This window comes from Martes martes (genome assembly GCF_963455335.1).
Source record: "Martes martes genome assembly, chromosome: 7".
Taxonomy (NCBI): Eukaryota; Metazoa; Chordata; class Mammalia; order Carnivora; family Mustelidae; genus Martes; species Martes martes.
The window spans coordinates 72,342,673-72,365,686 of NC_137894.1; the positions used below are offsets into that span (position 1 = coordinate 72,342,673).

General features: G+C 40.9%; 1 protein-coding gene across 1 annotated transcript; it reads right to left on the reverse strand.

The window, feature by feature from the left end:
* On the reverse strand, nucleotides 1–21,162 carry DAD1 (defender against cell death 1). The gene is made up of 3 exons (XM_080807718.1): nucleotides 20,893–21,162; nucleotides 10,971–11,145; nucleotides 1–241 (listed from the first exon to the last, which is right to left on the reverse strand). The coding sequence occupies exons 1-2, from the start codon at nucleotides 21,101–21,103 to the stop codon at nucleotides 11,015–11,017; spliced, it is 342 nt and encodes a 113-aa protein (XP_080663844.1). The 5' UTR covers nucleotides 21,104–21,162; the 3' UTR covers nucleotides 1–241; nucleotides 10,971–11,014.
* Nucleotides 21,163–23,014: the final 1,852 nt, after the last annotated feature.

Genomic DNA, 23,014 nt, shown 5'->3' on the forward strand with positions numbered 1-23,014 from the left:
AAGGAGTGGCATGGAGTTTTTTTAATTTGGAAGGCAAAAAGGTTACACTTAATGGGAAGCAGAGGTCATGTTAATAAATGGTCATTAGGAAGCTGCTCTAACACAGAAGCAAGGGAGATACTCTGGGCTCTCCACCTACAGTCCCAATCAGAGTCGGTAGGTCAGTATAAATCTGAAGAACAACCAAGTGTCCAAGTTGCCATCTCAAAAGCTCTCATCCAGGGGAAATCAAAAAGTGAACCTAAAAGAAAGAAGCAGAAAGGTTAAGAGAGGCATTCAAGGTTTTTAAAAATGTCCTACAATACTACAAGACAAGGTCCTAAATCCTTCAATCTAAATTCTGAACCCACAAAGACAATCATAGGGTTCCTAAATTCTAGACAGTAGTGAAGCCAGGCTAGAACAACCAAAATAAAGCAAATATTTTTCACCGAACATTTGATAATGGTATCCATAAAAATGAATGTTCCAGGGGTGCCTGGGTGGCTCAGTCGTTAAGTGTCTGCCTTCAGCTTGGGTCATGATCCCAGGGTCCTGGGATCGTGCCCCTCATTGGGCTGCTTACTCAGCGGGAAGCCTGCTTCTCCCTCTCCCACTCCCCCTGCTTGTGTTCCCTCTCGCTCTCTGTCAAATAAATAAATAAATAAATAAATAAAAATGAATGTTCCAATCTGAATCCCAGGCACATCAAGGCAAAACTTATTAGGAGTTGCAGGCATGAGTTCTAACTCCAGCTCTGCAATTAATAAAGTGCATGACCTTCTATAAGTCACTCTGACCTCTCTAGCTCACAAACTCTTAGAGGTGAGGGGGGCTGCAACTTAGCCTCAAAGGCTTTTCTGGATCGAGAAAGCATACAAAGAACTAAATTTCAGTTGGAGGATAGGGGGTAAAAGGAAGAAATCAGGAAAGGAAAAAGTAGAGAAAAATAACCTATCTTGAATTTAACAAAGGGCCAAAACAGAAGAAATAATTTCATTTTCATTCCAAGATAAGGTTATTTTTGGCAAGAAGAAGGTGGAGGATAACTCCAAGGGAAGCAGCCACATTGCTGCAGACCACACGAGATTGCGATCTGTGCCTAGTGAGACAGAGCACTCCCCCAGCAAACCCAGGCTTCCTTTCTAGTCCCTCCGGGAGTGCTGCCGGCCTAATGCACTACAATACGGGTGTGGCCAGAAAGTAACCCCATAGTCTTAGGGGCGCCAATATTTCCAGCCATCAGCAGGCATTTTTCCTGCCATTTGCCATTAAAAGACTGCAATCTTCTTTGAGTGTCATGATTTGAAAAAAAAGTTTGGAAAACACATCCTTTCAGAAGTGCTGGGCTACCCTGGCCAGTAAGAGGGCACCACTGTATTTAGCCTACTAGTTCTGGTGACTTGCAGATTCTAGCAACAGAGCTTAAAGGAAAGATCTTATTAGACTTCTAGCCAGAGTGCTTTTATTTTACTAACAACAGTACTCACAGAAATGGTACAGAACTGTAGAACATTCCTACATCAGAATTATGAGAAAAAGAAAGAACAAAAAACAAGGAACAAAAAGCGTTCACAGTGCCAACCAAGGACAAACAGACCTATTAAAACTCACCTAAGACTCAATCTCAAAAACAGACTGAGGGTTGCGGTGGGGAGGGGGGACGGGAGAGGGCGGTGGGGAAATGGACATTGGGGAGGGTATGGGCTATGATGAGTGCTGTGAAATGTGTAAACCTGACGATTCACAGACCTGTACCCCTGGGGATAAAAATACATTATATGTTTATTAAAATAAAAAATTAAAAAAAAAAAAGATTTACATGACCAAAAATGCTAAGGTGGTATACAAATCTTAATCTATACTCCTTTAATAAACATAAAAATTTCATTCTTTGTTGATATTCCCATATAAATTAAATATGACTAAAAGCAAAAAAAAAAAAAAAAAACTCACCTACTTACTCCATCAAATTTCTTTTTTTTAAAGACTCTATTTTTTTTTTAATTAAGTAATCTCTATACCTAACATGGGGCTTGAACTCACAACCCAGAGACCAAAAGTTGCATACTCCGTGGATTCAGCTAGCGAGGCATGCCACTCCCTCAAATTTCTTAAAGCAAACTCCCTGGCTACAGACTATGTACTATGAGTGCTTCAGTTCTAATGGCCAAGGTGAGAGCAGACACACAGGGCCATTTCAGTGAGGAGCCTTGACAAAGAATTATAAAAGAAATCCTAGTTTAGTACAAAAGTCAAGTTTTGAGCTTCTCGGTATTAAAACAGTTAAATCTCACATACTGGGGCTGGTCGATTTAGAAGGCAAAATGACTCATGAGATTAAGTCTCTTTGATAGTGGTTTTCAGAAAATTCTACTCAACAAAGACGTGCTCCCTTCTTTTAAGACAAAACTACATTTACCAGATAGTATTCTAAAAGCAGAGGATCTAGGTTTCTTTGAAATGTTAACTCAACAAAACTGGACTATGCAACAGCTCAGAAGAATGCTTCCACTGCTAACCAGGGGATAAAGGTTTCAGGAAACTAATAAAATTGCTTCCCATGAGATCAAGGCATGCAAAATGGAAGACACCTACTGAGAAAAGTTCACATGACTTCTTCAGTCTATTTCACCCATGCAGAAAAGACCATGCCATCTGATCAGTCTGTTCTAATCATCTTAAAAGAAAGCCAGGCACAAAACAAAGTTAAAAACAATTATTCTCTGTATAGATATAAAAGACAACGCCAGACAGGGTCATTTCTATTTGGAATCTGCATTCTTCTCCAGCAGTGTCTCTATTCAGACACCAGCACTAAGCAGATACACTCAAATACTGATATTCCTTCAAATCAATTTCATCCTGGATATCCTGGTCACCCAATTAACAATGAAATTAGAGAAAATGTGTATCAAGACCATTCTGCAGAAATTCTAGGTTCCGAACTCAATCTGAATCATAATTTCAGAAGGCACAGATCATGTGTTTCAAAAGATGGCAGGAGCTTTTTGCACATGAGCTGCTGTGAGCCTCTCATTTTATAGATGAGGAAGCGATAACCTGGTAGGTTAACAGATGTCAAGAGCTGTGCTAATACTGAAGCCACCAGCCATACGTGGCTATTCAAACTTAAGTTAAAATTAAATAAAATTTAAAATTCAGTGCCTCAGTTGGTAGAATATTCGACTTTTTTTTTTTTTTGAGCATTAACTCGATCTCAGAGCTGTAAATTCAAGCCCCTTGCTGAATGTAGAGATTACTTAAAAATAAAACCTTTAAAAAAGCAAAACAAACAAAACTGCATGACTAGTGACCACTGTACTGGATGGAGCAGACTTAGAACACTTCCACATTGCCGAGTTCTACTAGCAAGCACTGAGCCTATGTCATCCTCTCTAGATAAGGTCAGGTCTCCTGAGCTGCATTCTCTTGCATGTCTTCTGACCCCAAAATGACTGACTTTGCAGACTTTTTTTTTTAATTTACATATATATGTAATCTCTATGCCCAATCTGGGGCTCAAACTCACGACCCCGAGATCAAGAGCTGCATGCTCTTCCAACTGAGCCAGTCAGGTGCCCCACAGAAACATTTTAGATAGCCTACCTTCATCTTTTCTTATCATCTCTCCTAAGTTTGTCCCATTGAAAAAATATAAGTTTAATATTTTTAATGAAAACCTTTTAACAAGATGTAGATATTCATCATCCAAGTCTCCGAACATAATAGAGAAGAAGGAATATAAATGTTTAGAATCAAAATGTCTGTTATCAAGTTCCCACTCTGTCACTTACTGGCTCCAGAGCCTGGACAAGTTAATACAAATTTCACCAGGGTTGGAAGCCTGGCTGGCTCAGTCAATGAAGCATGGGATTCTTGATCTTGGGGTCATGAGTTTGAGCCTCATGTTGGAATGTTGGGTGTAGAGATTTCTTTTTTTAAGATTTATTAACTTTTTTAAGATTTATTTATTTATTTTAGAGAGAGACGCTAGTAAGGCAGGGAAGGGCTGAAGGAGAGGGAGAGAGAAACCTACTCCCCAGCGCAGAACCCAATGCAGGGCTCGATCCCACAACCCTGAGATCAGGAGCTGAGCCGAAACCAAGAGCTGACACTTAACCGACCACATCACCCAGGTACCCCCTTCACCAAGGTTTAATTACCTTATGTATAAAATGAGAATACTACTAGTCAACTACCTCCCTCACAGGGTGGGCAATGAGGATCACATAAGTTAACATTTCTAGGACTGTGAGTCCCATAAGCCTAGTAATGTAATAACTATAAAACATTTTATAAATGTTAATCTAATTTTGTAAAAGATCTTACACAAACATTGTGCATTTTGTTACATATGGCCACATTAACTTCCCACCCCCTGTGAATGGATGATGGAAATCTGGTAATACAGATAAAAAGCAACAACTCATGAAAAAAAAGAAAAAAAAGCAAAGCTCAACTGAGGATCCACACAAATGGCACGAATCGTCTCAAATACAATGAGAGAACTATCATGAATTCTAATAATCACGGGCTGTAGCAGCTGTAAGAGACTGATGAGCATCCAGGCCAATTCCCTCATTGTGCAGACAGGGAAACTAGGCCTCAAAAACAAGCTTATGTGTCCAATCAACTAGTTAACAGAGCAAAATCTACAATGCAGGTCTTCCAACTTCTAGTCTCATACTTGCACCCCACCCTACAGCCCTTCATACAAATTTTTTCCTTGGCTCCTTTCTTCCACAGCATTTTCCACGTGTTAGCATCCATGTAACTAATGACTTAGCTATTTTCATAGCATTTTCTTAGGGCTGAAATTATTTATTCATACACTCATTCAACAAACATGCACAGTGACTGTTAGCCCCGTGCTAAGCCTACAGGGAATTCAAGAGTTCAGTGGGAGGGACAGGAAAGCAAATGAACAATTTCGTAACTATTGTTAAGTGCAGCATTAGAGGTGTACACAGCGGGCCCCAGAAGAAGTCCTATACAACTTGGGGGCGGAGATGACATGGAGAAGGAATCACCTGAGCAGCAAGGATGGAGAAATAACACAAGGAATTAGGGTAGCAATGTACTTCATAACAATACTTGATATATTTTTTTATGGGTAGCTTTAAACAGACCAAATACAAAATAGAGCTCAATCACTAATTAGTCATTAATTAATGGCTTTTTTAGTAAATAAAATAAGCAGATTGAGGTTTTAAGAATAATGGCTTAAAGAATTCATCTCCCTCTCCAACTGGAGAAAAAGGGGGTAGTGAAAAAAAGATCATACTATGTGCTTAGCTCAAAAAACATTCCTCAAATTTAAAATAGTTCCCTTTTTGGGAACTTATTTGGTGGCTAGAACTAGTTCAACATAAGATGAAATGTCAAAGATAAAGTGGAATAAAAACTGAACAGTTCCCCACAAACAAAAAACTAAAGATTATTACTAGTGGAGGTCATGTTGGGAGCAAATAAGATCTAGAATGAACCAAAAAGGGAGCTCTTGAACTGACAAGATAAGAAAAGAAAAGAAAGGGAAAAGCTGTGGGTCTCCATGCACTTGAGGTCTTCCCTGGGTAACAAAATCCCTAGGCCACTTTCAGGTTGAATGACCTTTTGTGCCTAACTCAACACTGCCCACCTCTGGTGAGAATATAAAGCAACCCCCACCCAGCATCTAAGCCCACTTGGACCTCTGCTGCCCTCAGGTGACTAGAAAGAAACTAGATTTTATCACAAAGGTATTGGTGGTTTCCCCCCACAACTCAACTTTTCTTTTGCTTTGTAGTACATTCTCGGCATATGAAATTACAACCCCACTAGGTGGCAGTAGAGCCTAAAGAATAATATTTTGATTCCCTTCCGCAGGTAATTTTCTAGGCCACTACACAATAGTACCCCCGTATTCATAGTTACTGCAATCAATCACAGGAGAAGCAGATGACCCACCTTCTGACCTGTCAGGTCAATAGTAGTCTAGCACTAGGTCACAATGCCTACATCATTCCCCTTTATCTCATCACATAGGCATTTTATTATCTCACATCATCACAAGATAGGTGAACACAGGACAGTAAGATATTCTGAAAACACATTCACAAAACTTTAATTACAGTATAATATTATAATCGTTCTATTTTGTTAGTAGTTACTGTTGTTAATCTCTTACTGTGCCTAACTGATAAACCGAACTTTACTACAGGTATATGTATATAGGAAAAACACTAGTGTATGTAGGGTTCAGGACTACTAGTGGTTTCAGGCATCCACTGGGATCTTGGAATACACCCCCACAGGTAAAAGGGGACTACTGTACTTTATTGATAAATTCAAAAAGTCAACAGCAATTGTTTGTAAATAGCCCTGCTTGTCAGAGTTCTGTTCTGCCCAGCCCTGTCAGTCCCCTTGTTCCAGCCAGGATTAAACACTATGAATTTTTAAAGATCTGTGGGACAATGGCCTCCATTATAAAAACAAAGCAACACTAACAAGATTTTAACATGAGTATTTGAACATTTGGCAAACAAAACTCCCTCCAGGCTGAGCATATTTCCAAGCTCAGGCTTGTTCCCTTGTGCCTGATTCACTTTTCCTCAAATCCAGGGGCCACGTATGTCATCAGGAATTTTCCCTCCCAAACTTTGACACAATGTAGCTATGTCCCTCTTCTCCTCATTTCCCTTCAGAACCCCTTACATAAGCTGACAATTTTTGAAAAGAACTTCACAAAGAGACATGAAGAAACAACAGAAAATATTTAGATACTATGTAAATGTTAACATATTCAAATCTACTGAATTTCTGTGTCATACATTCATTCAAAACAGATACACAGCCACCTAAGTACCAGACACTGATCGGCAACTCCAAAGCTCACAAGGAGAGCTTCTTACTTCTGCATTTCCATTTTTATGATAATCTAAAAAATATCATGGGAAGGACACCTGGCTGGCTTATTCGGCAGAACATACAACTCTTGATCCCAGGGTCATGAGTTCAAGCTCCATACTGGGTGTGGAGATTGCTTAAAAATAAAGGGATCTCAAAGTCAGTCTCATTTAAAAAATAAAAGTATAAATACACACACACACACACACACCCCATCTCATGAATTTACTCTTGGCCCCTGGGAGAGCCACCTATATAAACCAGTGCTGCCAACTGAGCAGCTCTTTTACTGCAGGATGTGTTTTCAGGAGACCACAAAGGCTGAAGGTTGGAAAAGGCTATGTTAACAGACCTAGGTTTTACATCAGGCCTGGGTGAAAGAAACTGTCATGAAGCTCAGGTCTTATAGCAGAAGGAAGGAACAGAGACCAGAGAAGGATTCAAAGGGAACTTTAGCTGAATCTACAATGTCTAATCTGTTCAAAACCCTTTTTTTTTTTTTTAAGATTTATTTAGTGGGGAGAAAGAAAGTGCAAGCACAAGCAGGGAGGGGAGAGGCAAAAGGAGAAGGAGAAGCAGACTTCCGCTGAGCAGCAGCCAGACACAGGGCTTGATCCCACCCTGAGCTTAACCGACTGAGCCACCCAGGTACCCCTAATCTATTCAAAATCTTAATTCCCCGTAGTGGTTGCTTACATTATTCTCTGTACTTTTCTGTATTTTTTAAACTATCATAACAAGAATAATAAAGAATAATAATGAGAGAACGGTAACTTTTTTTTTTTTAAGATTTTATTTATTTATTTGACAGACAAGAGATCACAAGTAGGCAGGCAGGCAGAGAGAGAGGAGAAAGCAGGCTCCCTGCTGAGCAGAGAGCCCGATGTGGGACTCGATCCCAGGACCCTGGGATCATGACCTGAGCCGAAAGCAGAGGCTTTAACCCACTGAGCCACCCAGGTTCCCAAGAGAGAACGATAACTTTTTAAACACATTTCTTTAACACCGAAATTGTCAAATACTTTAAAGTAAACAAACTGGAGCAAAAATGGGGTATGAAAAATTTTTCTGAAGTCAGACTGGATTATCAGACTTTCCTATCTATGAAAGGAATGAGCAAACCTATCCTCATGAGGTTATTTTGAAAATACAGACACACAACAAGAAGCATTTAAAGTCTGACCCATGGTGAGCTCTCACTGTTAATTTATTTGCTTCTCCTTGAATAAATTTATCTTTTCAACTCAATGCCATTTTCTTTTGATCTGCCTTTTTCAGAGTAGCTGCTGGTTTTAAATGTCATCCCCCAATTCATGCAAGAGCAGTACATTACAGATGTTTCTTCTTTTTATACCCAACCCTGAATGTACTTGGCAGGTATGGAGAATGTTCAATCTGTTTTGTTCTACCTTCTAAGTTGGTATAAATATTGACAACTCACTTGGAAATTATTTTTAAAGTGTTTTGGCACACTAAACACACAGCTGGGTTAGAAGCACATAAGAAGGGCAAAAAGATGTTATGTTTAAGAATTAAAAGCAGGACAGTGTAACCTATGTCAAATGAAAGATAGTGAAAAACCTTTTGGGCAGTGTCCCAGAGAGAAGGATTTTTCAATGAGCACACGCTCTATAGAATGATTTAACACTGTAATCTGGCACTGAAGGATTTTGCTGTACCTTGGGCCTGTAATTCCCAGCGGAACAGGTGGCTGTACGTTGTTAATATGGTCTGCAGTACACAGTTCCTGCTGAGCCTGCTTTTTTGTCTCTGTTTTTGTCATAATTTTGAAATACTGAGCTCTCTGCAGCAAAGTCCTCCTCCAATCATGACAGTCCTAGGAAATCATTTTCCATGCTTTGGTATCTCCCTGAGCCTAGAGAACATCCTTGAATTGTTTGTTCTGTTCCCTTCCTAAGCACACACATGACTCATCTAGAAAAAATAATTTTAGTAATCTGAAGTAAGGCAGTTAGACCTTAGGACCTTTCCAGCAAGGTTACTAACAGAGAGCCCAAAAGTGACTCATGAGGTTTACCAAGTGTAAGGTCAATGTTGATTTGGTTTTCTAGCTTTGCTCAAGGAGTTATCATTCTCAGACACCTTGTTTGCTGCTTCCGCTCCCAAAGAGCACATAGCTCCCTTTTCTGGACTCCCACGGCACTGTGTTAGGACTTCCACAGCACTTTGGTGTGACTTTAACTATGCCAAATTTTAACTGGTGTGTTCATAGGCCTTCTCTCCTACTATCCTGGTAACAAGGCACTGAATGGCACATAGAAGGGGTGGTAAGGGGAGGGACGGGGGACAACTCAAGTCCTGATCAGGTGTCCAAAGAGCTAAATTTTATGAGAATAGTAGAAAGAGGGACACCTGTGTGGCTCAGGTGGTTAAGTATCTGCCTTTGGCTCAGGTCATGATCCCTGGGTCCTGGGATCAAGCCCCATATCTGGTTCCTTGTACAGCGGGGAGCCTGCTTCTCCCTCTCCTTCTGCCGCTCCACCTGCTTGTGCTCTCCCTTAGTCAAATAAATAATTTTTAAAAAAATAATAAAAAATAGTAGAAAGAAGTACTTCTCAAACTTTTTCACTGAAATAAACCATTTCTGTTAACTTGCCACTACCAAAAATGAAACCTTACATGAATTAACAGAACTGCTTTTGAGGCAATTATCAATAATAGAAAAAATTCATATAACATTACCAGTTAACGGATTCATTCATGCCAAAACTGATGTACAGTCTTTATCACGTTACTGCATACACTTTGTAAATGGTTGCTAATTCATGTGTTATATTACTAACTAGTACAAAAATGATAGATTTCTTTTTTTTTTTAAGATTTTATTTATTTATTTGACAGATAGAGCTCACAAGGAGGCACAGAGGCAGGCAGAGAGAGAGGAGGAAGCAGGCTCCCTGCTGAGCAGAGAGCCTGATATGGGTCTCGATCCCAGGACCCTGGGATCATGACCTGAGCCAAAGGCAGAGGCTTTAACCCACTGAGCCACCCAGGCGCCCCTAAAAATGATAGATTTCTAAGTAGTGACAGAAAGAAGAAAGAAATTCTTCCCCCCAAAAAGATAACATTTCCTAAAGTTCTTTTTTTATCTGCCACCCAACAACAACACTAAATTTTGTAGCGGAAAGGCACAGAAAAGAGCACATTCATCATCAGTAAGCTCGATGGGCTACTAGAAGAGCACTAGGCCAAGAGCACCACTGTCTAAGGCACTACTTTGCAACCACTTAGCTGTGTGGCCACAGAAGGCCTCTGTTTTCTCATATGCAAAATAACAAGGTCAACATACAGACTGGAAAATACTCACGTACTTCTTAGAGATTTAGGATTCTGCTTGGAAGGGAGCGATAAAGGGAAGGGCATATAACCCCTGAAAGAGAGGCCAAGCACAGAGGGCTTCTCAGCTATGTCCATGAGAACAACTCCAGCTCCACTGCTTGTTTTATAGACTGAGATTCTACGTAAGAGTTTATTTAGAAAAAAAAAAAGGAACTCTACTGTGAACAAAAGGAAAATGGCAAATGAACCAAATGACATCTCATCGTAGATTTTAAAGTCTTCTCCCAAGCTAATCCAAATTCCCCATTTATTTCCACTTTAGCACACACATTATTAGTAAATGGCCATAGTCATTCATTCAGCATGTACTGGATGGCATATGCACCAGGTATAAGCACTAGACTAGTTACGAGGGTGGACAACGGCCACCTTTTTTTGGTTTTCAAAATCAGAAAAAAAATTACGGAGCAAATCTCCAGGAAGAACCTACAGTTTACGTCCCTTCCAAGATCTTAGTTGTTTTCATGGAGTTATTGATGTAGAAATTAATGTATTAGCTAGAGGCAAACTTATTTTCTGTTATCTTAATGATTTGCAAAACAGTGAGACGGGAAGGCAATGACCAAAAGAGGTAGCACTGATGAATCATGATGATATTATGCATACTTTGCATTCTGATAGAAAATTCTGCAAGTGTCTTATCAGCAATATGGGAACCTTGGTAACCATAATCAAAACCAGCCACACTCAATTTCTATTCCTAAAATCAACATTATGGGGCAAGGGATATGATCAGTACTTACATTCTTATAGTCTCCTACTCCCCAATTAAGTAAATGGGAATAATTCAGCCAACGAAGTTCATTACAACAAGGTGCAGGATGGTGCTGGCAAAGAGAAAATCAGCAAAGGCTCGCTCTGGGGAGATGCCTTGGAAATCTGCCTTGTTCTGTGGGTTGATCTGTATCCTGAGGCAAACTGCACAAGAAGCAAAACATGAAAATGATTATCTAGAAATATAAAACAAATATACTGCTAATGAACACACCCCTATCCTATGTTTCAATAATTCTAACAATAATGATACATAAGTGCATCCAAAGGAACAATACCCATGATAGCTCCAAACTAGAAACACTCTAAATGTCTCTGAACAGTAAATGGGGGATAATTATGGCATATGCACACAATAAAATACTACACAGCAGTAAAAAAGAACTTCACACTATGGATGCATTCCACAAATACAACGTTAAGCAACACAATTCAGACACAAAAAAGACATGCTGTATGATACCATTTATATAAAGCTTAACGCGAGGCCAACCAATTCTATAGTAATACAGACCAGGATAGTGGTTTTTATCTTTCAGAGGAGGAATGACTGAAAGTGCAAGGAGGAGGCCTCTAGATGCTAGGAACAACCTGTAGCTTGCTCTGTGTGCTGGCTAGATGAGTAAATTTAGGAATTCGTTATTGTACACTTATGTTTTCATGCTCTTGTTAAAAAGAAAAAAAGTATGACTTCTCAGGCTAAAAACCAAAAGCTTACTCATAAAAAGATACATATAACCAAAATATCTTCAGAACTATCTTATCTCCCGATTTCAGTTTATAATTATACCTCAATTGGGATGCAGGTGAGGAAGTAACAAAGGGGCTGGGCTAAATGACACAATGTTGTAAAACTGTGAATTACTTTCTAATGTGTATAATATTGGATAGTACACAGTATAAATATAAGATTGTTTATCTCTGAGGACCTCATAAATATAACGTTTGATCTTAAAGTTCTAGCAGCTGCTCTTCCCAAAAAATGCAAGAGACCTAAACTATGTAAACTTGACCGAGAACTCTCTCCTGCCACATTCTACATCCTTGAAGATGCCAACCTGATACATTCATTAGCCATGGTCACCATTTGAGATGAAAAGCAAGCTCCAAGAATACACTTCCCCAAAATATCTTTATGCCTGTGTTAAATAATTATGCCACTTAAGAAAACCCAAATTTGCTTCAGGCTAGCATCCACTCCACCACCAACCAAGAAAGAAAATGAACTGAGATCTAACCCAAAGATCAGAAAACTACCAGACCAGCTCTCCAGAGGCCATCACCACAGCAACAGTTTTCATTATGCTTAAACATGTAAACACTGTGGAAACACCACTGATCTTTTCAAGCACCTGGACCCTTCAAAATAATGAAGGACACTGATTGAAGCAAGGGCAACCAATTAAAATCCTGCCGTGGAGAGTACAGACTGGTTCATCCATTTGGGAGAACTGGCAATACGCATTAATATTTAAAATGTTTTTACTTTTTGAATAAGGAATTCATCTTACAGAACAAAGAATTTCTAACAGCATGTTCATAAAGTTGGAAAAAAAAAGTAAAAACAGTCCAAATATCACCAAGAGGATTATTTCAATAAATTACACTAGACATGCAATGAAATCCCATGCAATTATTCAAAAAAAAAAGACAAATTCTCTACAGCAAAGATATCCAAGATATATTAAGTAAAAAGAAAAAAAAAAAAAGACAAAAAAATCATTCCATGCCAGGGGCGCCTGGGTGGCTCAGTCATTAAGCATCTGCCTTCCGCTCAGGTCATGATCCCAGGGTTCTGGGATGGAGCCCTGCTTATGAAGCTCCCTGCTGGGTAGGAAGCCTGCTTCTCCCTCTTCCACTCTCCCTAGTTGTGTTCCCTCTCTCACGCTGTGCCTCTCTCTATCAAATGCATAAATAAAATCTTTTTAAAAAAATTATTCCATTCCGGGGTGCCTGTGTGGCTCAGTGGGTTGAAGCCTGTCTTCGGCTCGGGTCATGATCCCAGGGTCCTGGGATTGAGTCCCGCGTCGGGTTCTCTGCTCGGCGGGAAGCCTGCTTCCCCCTCTCTCTCTGCCTGCCTCTCTGCCTACTTGTGATCTCTGTCTGTCAAATAAATAAATAAAATCTTTAAAAAAAAATTATTCCATTCCATATTTCTCTTAAGAAAAAAATAGGTATCACTATTTTCTCATTCCTTTTAGTTGGAACCTAGGAAAAATTTGGAGAGATACCAAACTATTAACAGTGGCTATTGAGATGGAGATTAGGGATAGAATAGTGTTTCAGGAAATTTAACGGAACAAAAGAGAAGCTCCCCATGAGGGTGAATAAGGTAATGAACTGAGGTGTATCCTTACCGTGGTCACAGTCACCCAGCTTATTTTAATAACATAAGAATAAGAGATCGATGGAGATGGAAAAGACCTTCGAGTTATAAAGACCAACAACCATTTTGATACATAATGCCCAAGGGGAGGTGGGGGTGGGCATCCTGGGGGAGGCTGCATGATCACCCGGGAAGTTTTCCAAAGTACACTCACCACTTCCCAAATCTGACAAGCATCCCCAGGTTGAGAATTACAAACCTTCCAGAACCTGTGTTACTGACAGGGGTGTCTTATCCCTCAGACACACTGGGATACAAAAATGGCAAAGAACATCTGTTCAAAAAGCTCCTCCACAAATGATCCTTCATTATCTCCCTAAACACTTCCAAAGATGGAAATTTACTACCTCCTAAGGCAGCTTGCTTCATTTAAACATTCTAATTTAATCTATCTCCTTAAATGTTCATTCAGACAGCAAAATATTTACTGAGCATCTATTATATGCCATGCATCGTCCCAGGTACTGGGAACATGGCACATGTTCTGGCACATGTACTGGCTCCCAAGAATCTCACACTGTAGTAGAGAAAAACAAATAAGTAAGCACTAAACAAGGAAGTATCACGTAGTTATAGGTGCTATGAAGAAAATAAAAGAAGGTAATAAGAGAGTGATCGGGAAGCTATTTTTCTTTGGTAGTCACAGAAGATCTAAGAGATGCTACTTAAGACCAAAATTTGAAAGACAGGAGCCAACCACGCAAAGATCTGGGGCCAGAGCATTCCAGGTAGCAAGAACAATCCTGACGTATTCTAGGTATAGGTCAGAATAACTATAGTGATCAAGAGCAAGAGCGAGACAAGGGCCAAATCCTGTGGGGTTGTGTAAGCTTCAGGAAAGAGTCTGGATGTAGTCTAAGTGCAACAGAGCATTTCAGAGTTTTGAGCAGATGAGTAAAATAATCTGATTTATAATTGTTAAGGTTGCTAGAATTGCACCAGAGAATGGTTTATGGAGTTAAAGGAGCATAGGAACCACATAGGAGCTGAAGAGTCACGTAATGGTAGTAAAAATGAACAGAAGTGAAGAGATACAGACTATATTTTGGAGAAGACAGGGCTTGCTGATGAAATGGATGTGACGTAGGAAATAACAGAAATAAGGAATCAAAGAAACCTAAAGTTTTGGCTTCAACCAGCATACTGACTGGTGAAGAGGCAGATGGCTGGGCAGAAAGGTTCAATTTAGAGTTTTATATATCAGACATCAAGTGAAGATGTCAAGTGGGCAACTGGATTTACTAATTTGGAATACAGAGAATGGGTCAGAACTAAATGTGGTAAATTACAGTTATATAGACATTATTTAAATTCACCTATGGAAAAAAAATTAGAGACCAGAAGAGGTCTAGCACCATGTCCTCAGACTGTGAAGCACCCAGCACAAAGAGTAGGAAGGAAAAACCAATGCGGTGAGAAGGAACAACCAGGAGTGCTAAAAAAGTTTCAAGAGGAAAGTCCACACAGAAGACAGCAGCCAGCAATATTAAATGCTAAATGCTGCTGGGCATTCAGGCAAGGTGAGGGAGATGGCCATTAGGTTTGTCAAGATGGTAAGTGTAGTTGAGCCAGAGTGGTGACAACAGACCACCACAAGAATGGGGTGAGGAATGAATGGAAAGTGAGAAAGCAGAAACAGCAACTAGACTATTCTTTCATGGCATTCTCTGAGGATTGGAAAGAAACAGAATGGCAGCTGGATGGGCATCTAAGACCAAATAAACACTTTTTATTTTGGCAATATTAGAACATGCCTATACCATGGGAACAATCCAGCAGAGAGATATTAATAATGCAGAATGGAAAGATGATCACAGAGGTTAAGTCCCTGAGGAAGCAAGAGAACATTGGTTCTTCTGCCCAAGTAAAGGCGTTGGCATTGGACAGGAAAGGGATACATCAACCGTTATCAGGGGAAGTAAAAGAGTAGAGGTACAGGTGCAAATGAGCTGCTATATGACTTCTCACTGGGAAGATGAAAGGATTCCTGTCTACCTTTTTAGTAAAAAAATTAAAAATAAAAATTAAAAAAATAAAAAGGTAAAACAAGATTATCAACTGAGAACAAAGGAAAAGAGGACAGATAGAAAAGTCAAAAGAACTTATGATGCATATTTTGGAAAAGCTAAGATATTAGAGAAGTATTACAGGACCACTGGGCAAAGCTGAGTGTCCATTTGTATTCCTATTTTCACCTATACTTCTAAATCACAGCACTACAGCCAATTATCTGTATCTCCCACGAGATTACAAACTCTGGAATGGCAGAGACCATGTCTGTGTGTCTCACAGCTCATCCTCAGTACCTTGGCAGAGAATCTGGCACATAATTGCTTAGTATTCATTTACTTATTATAGGTGCACTCACAATTTAACTTTTACAGTGTTAAGCAGTAACAATGCAGAGATGAAAAGGCAGCCCCTATCCTCGAAGGGCTGACCTTCCAGAAGACAGACAGACACGAAAATAAATACAGCGCAGTATCAACGTGCCACACCTCCCTCTCTTCCACCCTCTTTTCCCCCACAGACAGGTAAAACATATAGAAAAAAAGACCCAAATCTGCTGGAAGAGTGAGGGAAGGGTTCCAAAAGGAAGCAGCACTTGAGCTGAGCTGTCTTAAGAAGTGAAGGAATTTCCCAGGCAGTCAAGCCAAGGTAAAAATAGCTTGAGACATCACAGCATCTTCAGAGAATACCAAGTAACTCAATAAAGCAGGGGTATAAAGTACAGAGGAAGCCGAGGTAAGAGATGAAGCTGGAGATAAGACCCTGGTGTCACAAAAAAGATTTTTAATTTTTCACTGGGAACCACAAGACTATATTTCCACAGGGAGTGGCATGACCAGATTTGCAAGTCAAATCAAGCCTGGGGGACGAGTGAGGAAGATTACAGTGGTCTCGACAAGAGACCCTGGAAAGCCTGAGACACTGAGGACGGAGAGCGAGCAACAGCCATGGAAGATTTAGAAATGAAAGATTTATAAACAGGACTCTCAGGTACAAGGTTAGGAAACTTCCAATCTCTTGGATAGCAGTTATGATAGATATTAGGGCTCATAAATCCGACAGATAATGCCCAAAAAAATGCTGGACCCCCAATCCACATGGCCCAAAAGCTCCCATGAGAGAAAACACTCTGGATTAGGCGTCCATGCCTTTCAAATTCAAACTGCTTTCGGATTTGTAAATTGGAAGAAACAAAACTTTTTTTTTCTTTTTAAATCTAAAAAGCCTGGATAGCTCAGGCGGTTAAGCACCCAACTCTTGATTTCAGCTCCGGTCCTGATTTCAGGGTGGTAAAATCCAGTCCCACATCTGGCTCCCTGCTCAACAGGAAGTCTGCTTGAGATTCTCTCTCTCTCCCCCTCCCTCTGTCCCGCCCCTCCTCTCAAGCGCACATGCTCTCTCTCTCAAATATATAAATAATTTTTAAAAATCCAGAATTAGGGGCACCTGGGTGGCTCAGTGGGTCAAGCCTCTGCCTTCGGCTCAGGTCATGATCCCAAGGTCCTGGGATCGAGCCCCACATCGGGCTCTCTGCTTGGCAGGGAGCCTGCTTCCCCCTCTCTCTCTGCCTGCCTCTCTGCCTACTTGTGATCTCTGTCTGTGAAATAAATAAATAAAATCTTTAAAAAAAGAAAAGAAAATAGACGAAGTTGTAAAAATGACTTAACTGATTTCCAGATCAAAGACTTGTTTAAAAAACAGTCTTTGTGTTTTCCACTTGTCTCTCCTAAATAGCACTCTGAATGAGCAGAAGAGGGATTTCACTTAGGTAAAAAAGGAAACTAGAAGGGCTGCCAACACGGGAATGTTACTCTACCAAAGGGACAGATGTCCTCAGCTAGAGATATCTAACCATAAGATAAACAGTCTGCTGCTAAGGAAATTCGAAATTTGTCTTTTAAAGCTTACTATACTTTACACTGTTGATCCACAAAAAAAAAAAAAAGATTTCTCAATGGCAATTTTCTATCTCTGGCTCCTTCTTAAAATCATGGTAAGTCTCCCAGCCATAAGGGAATAGAAGAAAATAGATCATTTCCACTGAGACCAAATAACACCAGGCTTTTTAAAAGTGTTATTGCATTCTATATGGGTTAAAAATATACTGATCAATTTTCAAAGAGCATATGCTTAATTAACACATGCAGAAGGAATGTAAGAAAATAGACTGCCAAAAAGAAATTAGGAAACCAAACTAAATAACTTTTCCCTCCAATTCATCTAGTGTAGGCTAACACCAATTCTAAGTCTCTCCCCTACTCAAATTTAAAAAAAAAAAAGTTGGGGGTTGGGGGGAAGGCGCCTGGCTGGCTCAGTCAGAAAAGCATGTAACTTTTGGTCTCAGGATTGTGAGTTCGAGTCCCACGTTGGGTATAGAGTTTGCTTAACTAAATAAATAAACTTTTAAAAATAAGTAAAATTAGGGGCACCTGGGTGGCTCAATGGGTTAAGCCTCTGCCTTCGGCTCAGGTCATGATCTCAGGGTCCTGGGATCAAGCCCTACAGCAGGCTCTCTGCTCAGCGGGGAGCCTGCTTTCCCCTCCCCCTCTGCCTGCCTCTCTGCCTGCCTCTCTACCTACTTGTGATCTCTGTCAAATAAATAAATAAAGTCTTTAAAAATTAACTAATTAATTATATTTAATTTTTTTTTTAAATCCTTAGTTGCTTTCCTATTACCTACAGAATAAAATCCTTGGCCTGGCCCTGCCAAAGCTCTAGCATCCAGCACTATCTAAACCATCATTATCTCCTACAATTCCCATTCTCCAGCTAAACAGGCCTCCTCCCTTCTCTTCCAACAGGAAACAAACCACCAGAAAATGAGAAACACAGTACCATAAACAGGTACAAGGCTTCCCTTCCCAATAATCACAACAAATAAACTCCAAATTTCAAATTTCCCATTAACACATTCCCTGCTGAGCGTCTGAACTAACAAATGGCACAAGAGTTAGGACCTAGTAAGGGCAACGCTGTCAAAAGAAATGCAAATGATACCCTTTGATGGTAACTATGAATTGTCATAAATCCTTCCTTTCCTGAAGCAACTTTCATTTCTCTGGCCTAATTACCTGTTATCTAACAGCTTTGGAAATCCCAATCCCCCTTACTGACTCCATTATTACTGTGCCCTTTAACTAGACATTGTCTTCAAAGACAAGCTAGGACCTTCTCACTGGGGAGGAGGGAAAGGAGTCTGCCAACACATTTTCAGCTATAACAGCCTCAAAAATAAGACTTGGCATAAGAAAAAAGTTATTTGGGAGCGCCTCGGTGGCTCAGTGGGTTGGGCCTCTGCCTTCGGCTCGGGTCATTATCTCAGGGTCCTGGTATCGAGCCCCACATAGGGCTCTCTGCTCACGGGGAGCCTGCTTCCCCTCTCTCTGTCTGCCTCTCTACCTACTTGTGATCTCTGTCTGTCAAATCAATAAATAAATCTCTTAAAAAAATTATTTGTTCAAAAAAATCTTCTGGTTTCATCACACTAATAATCTACAACTGTAGTCCACACCCACTGTTCAGTAAATCACACTCTCTCTTGTAGCCCTGAGAAGGCATTCTTAACCTTAAAAGGCTTATGAAGCCAGGGTGACTTCAGCAAGAAACTTTCTTTTCAATCAACTTAGGCCCCATCCATTCCTACCCTTGCAGACATGGAAGACAAAATCATCAAACAAAAGTCACTAGAGGTTCTCAAAATTCCTTTGAACAATAAAATTCTTAGTCTCAAACAGTCTGGGGGGGGGTGGGTAGGGGAGTCATTGGGAGCGGGGTAGGAGGTCATGAATCTGGAGCAAAAAGGGTAGCGTATCTGGTGTATATGGCCATGGTAACATTTGAACTCCTGATATCCAGGATGCTGCCACAGTGAACTGGGTCTTGGTCATCTAGGACAAAACTCAAAGATCACAATGAAATATCCAATTAACAGGCAAGTGCACAAATTATTAAGTCCTTAGGCTTATTTTAAGTTCTGAGAGAGAAGGCAGAGTACCTTTGGTATGAGTCTGAACTAGTATTTATGTAAAAAGCATCCTATAGATCTACAGAGAGAGAACCACTATAAATGAATGATTCTAATGCTGTATTTTGTCTGTGCCCCCAACTAGACTATAAACTCACTGAGGACAAGAAACAACAAATCTGATGCACCCCCCAAAGCTAGTACCTTGTATTAAGACTCAAAATGCAATTGATGGTCTGACTTATAACAATCACACTGGAAGAAAAAAAAAAGAAAAATGAATTCTGGCTTGTTCTCAAAGTCAGAGGGAAGGCAATACCAGTGACCAGAAAGGCCCATCTGGTGGCCACCTATAAAGTGGACTGGCTATCTCTCATGGGCCAAGCCTGAACTTAGCATTCACTTGAGTTCCTACTGGGCCAGAAAGGTCAGATTTTGGCAAAAATTTTATAGGACAGGGGCTCCTGCATGGCTCAGTGGTTAAGCATCTGCCTTCAGCTCAGGTCATGATCCCAGAGTCCTAGAATGGAGTCCTGCATCAAGCTCCCTGCTCAGCAGGAAATCTGCTTCTCCCTCTCCCACTCCCCCTGCTTGTGTTTCCTCTCTTGCTGTTTCTCTGTCAAATAAAATTTAAAAAAAAAAAATTTATGGGACAGTCAGCTCTTGTTAAATATGGCAGTCTACAGGTATCAAATGCTGGGATTCAGAATAATACTGCTAAAATAGAGTTCTGTGAATAAAAATTGAGTTCAGCACAACAAAATAAAAGCTTCATACATACACACACACACACAAAAAGTAGGAGGGATGCCTGGGTGGCTCAGTCAATTAAGCATCTGCCTTCAGCTCAGGTCATGATCCTGGGGTCCTGGGACCCAGCCCCTCATCTGGCTCCCTGCTCAGCAGGAAGCCTGCTTCTCCCTCTCCCATTCCCCGTGCTTGTATTCCCCCTCTCGCTGCCTCTCTGTCAAATAAATAAATAAAACCTTTAAAAAAAAAAAAAAAAAGGGTTGGGTCAACAAGCAAACCACCTATGCATTTCTTACGCTGTTCACAGAAACGTTTCACTAGCGGTTAGCAGTGATTAGGCTGAGGTGAGAGAGATGCTGCAGAGTTGGGTTTTCCATTTTAAAGGTCTACCTTCCTCCCCTCTCTCTCTGCTCCTCTGCCTACTTGTGATCTGTCAAATATATAAATAAAATATTTTATAAATAAATAAATAAAGGTCTACCAACTTTAAAGGTTATGTTAAAGCTAAGTGAAATGGGAGTTTTCCTGGACCAATATGAAGTGAAGTGGATCACCAAGTTGAACAGCAGCATAAACGGGGTTTCTCCAGAATTTCAGCTGTTTGACACTGGGCTTGTGGCAACCTTTCTGAGCCTCAGTTGTCCCGTTCACAAAAGAGGGCAGTGCGGGCTCCTCTCGTAACTTCACACGGCGGTGATCTGATATAAAGGAGGGTGCTGTGGGAACAAAAGCAGCGCACCAAAGTAAACACTGATACTGCGATTACGTATAGAATCATTACCCGCTAGGATGAAGCTCCCCACACAAGAGATGAAGCCCGAGAGAAAAGAGTTGAAGGGGAAGGTCCCCACGAGGAGACAATAACCGAACTGCAGCGCTCCGGTCAGCAGTATGTACAGGAGGTACGCGTCAAGCAACTTCAGACGCTGAGGAGTGGAGCTCAAGTACTCTTCTAAGAACCGCGAGATGACCGACACTACCGACGCCGACATGACTACACACTCGGTTCTTCGGCCCGCGACGCCCTAACTCCCGTCCCAACGACGACCACGCCGGATGTAGCCTTGGCGCCTGCGCACCGCTATAGCCCAGCTCCACCCTCCCCGATTTGCCTCTTTGCGCAGGCGTATACGCGGGCCAGGGCGCGAAACAACTAATGCGCAGACGCAGAGTACTTCTACGGAAGAACGCTGCGGCCAGAGAAAATTAAAGCGCCTGCGCTATGGATCTGTCCCGGGGCTGACGACGTGTACTCTTTGTCCTACTTCCGCGGTCAGGTTGGTGACGCCCACGGTTGCTCTAGCAACAAGATACTGTAGGAGGAAGAGGGGGACAGGTTTTACAAAGGACTGCGTGGCTAACCGAGGGTTCCGGCTTTCTTTGGTCCACCCACGTCTTCAAAGATTAACTGTTTGGGATCTGCTGTGAGGCAATTCCTGGCTCTCTCTGGGTTCAGTACATACGCAGTCCTGGCTCTGTTAGGGGCAGATACCTGTCCCAGATCATTAGAGCAAGTTAACTTCTCCCGCAGGGAGAACCACCGCTGCTAATCACCATGCAGGCACCAGTTTAGACTTGGTTATGGGGGGAGGGAAGTGTGGAACGGATGGAGGGAGGAATCTTGACCTCTACCTGGCCCTGAGTTGGACTCGGGATCTAGCCTTGGGAGAGCTAACGAATAAGCGCGGTAGAATCCACAGGGATTCATTAATTTTAGCATTTATAGGGCGCCTCCTCAGGACGTTGTGCCCAATTGTGGGTACCGTCCGGGGAATCAGATTCGGTCTTAAAAGGCCCGGTGTTGGAGGTGGGCACTGAAAGAAAACAGTCGATTAACATGCATATAGTAAATGATCAAATTTACCAACCTTATACTCAACAAGCTGGCATCTTGAACCCGGTGTAATATTCCGGGATATCAGTGCTGGAAGGCCCGTAAGAGCATTTCCTGGTTCAAACCCTACTCCATCCAACTCATTTTGCAGAAAAAAGTGAAGGTTTATGGTTTTGTGTTTTAAACAAATGGAATTACCTATTTATATTTAAAGTTTTAACTTAAAAAAAAATAAGATCCACTTTAATTTCTGGCTTTCGCTGCCCTTTTAGTTTCACATTAATCTGACCTTCCAGCCCTACTTCTCTCATCTTTAGTTGCATGTCCCACGTAACCATGTGCTTTTTAAGCTTATTAACAACTTTGAGCTATCCTAGGTACTCAATCAAAATTCCTAAAGCAGCAAGCGAAGACAAAGGTCCTTCATTTTCACTTTTTATTTGTTAAAGCAGAAACTACATCAACGTCAACAAATGTACTGATTAGCAGTGGTGAGCAAAACTTTGCTAAGGGCCTAGAAAGTAGAGAAATAAATCACGTCCTCAGAAAGCTTTAGAATCTATCTGAAAAAATGGATTCATAGTCACACCCACAGAGATTTGTGCTGCTATATGAACTTAAGTTCAGCCTAAACTCTCTTATGTTGCTGAGAAGGAAAGGAGGGGGAAGTGAATAACCCGTGGGTTCCTATTTCAATATAATAAGGCGGGAAGCTTCAGTTTTTCTGACAAGTTGAACCTTTCTCCCTGTTTCATCAGCAAGTTAGAGGGCAGCTTCCTTACCAGTATTCAACTTCAGACCTTAAAGTCTAGGCTGATGATTTTTAGTCATTCAGGAGTGGATTCCTCAGGGGCTTTCTATTCCATCAGCCAGGCTCCTTCCAGCGGTTTCTCCCTTATGTTTTATCTGCCTTTGATCCATGTCAACTATCATCATTAGCATCTCCACAGGAACTCCCGAAGGGGGAAAGCAGAAGAAATGAAAAATATCAAATTCACTTACTGAGTGCATCCTTTTCTGAGACCTGCAAAGTCAAACACCAATATAATAAACTAAAGCTTTTCTGGAC

What these genes read in the sequence shown, in the direction of transcription:
- DAD1 (XM_080807718.1), bottom strand. Translation starts at nt 21,103, where the DNA reads ATGTCGGCGTCGGTAGTGTCGGTCATCTCGCGGTTCTTAGAAGAGTAC. An exon ending in GGGGAGCTTCATCCTAGCGG is followed by an intron (nt 11,146 to 20,892) that starts GTAATGATTCTA and finishes CTTCTTGTGCAG; the next exon opens with TTTGCCTCAGGATACAGATC.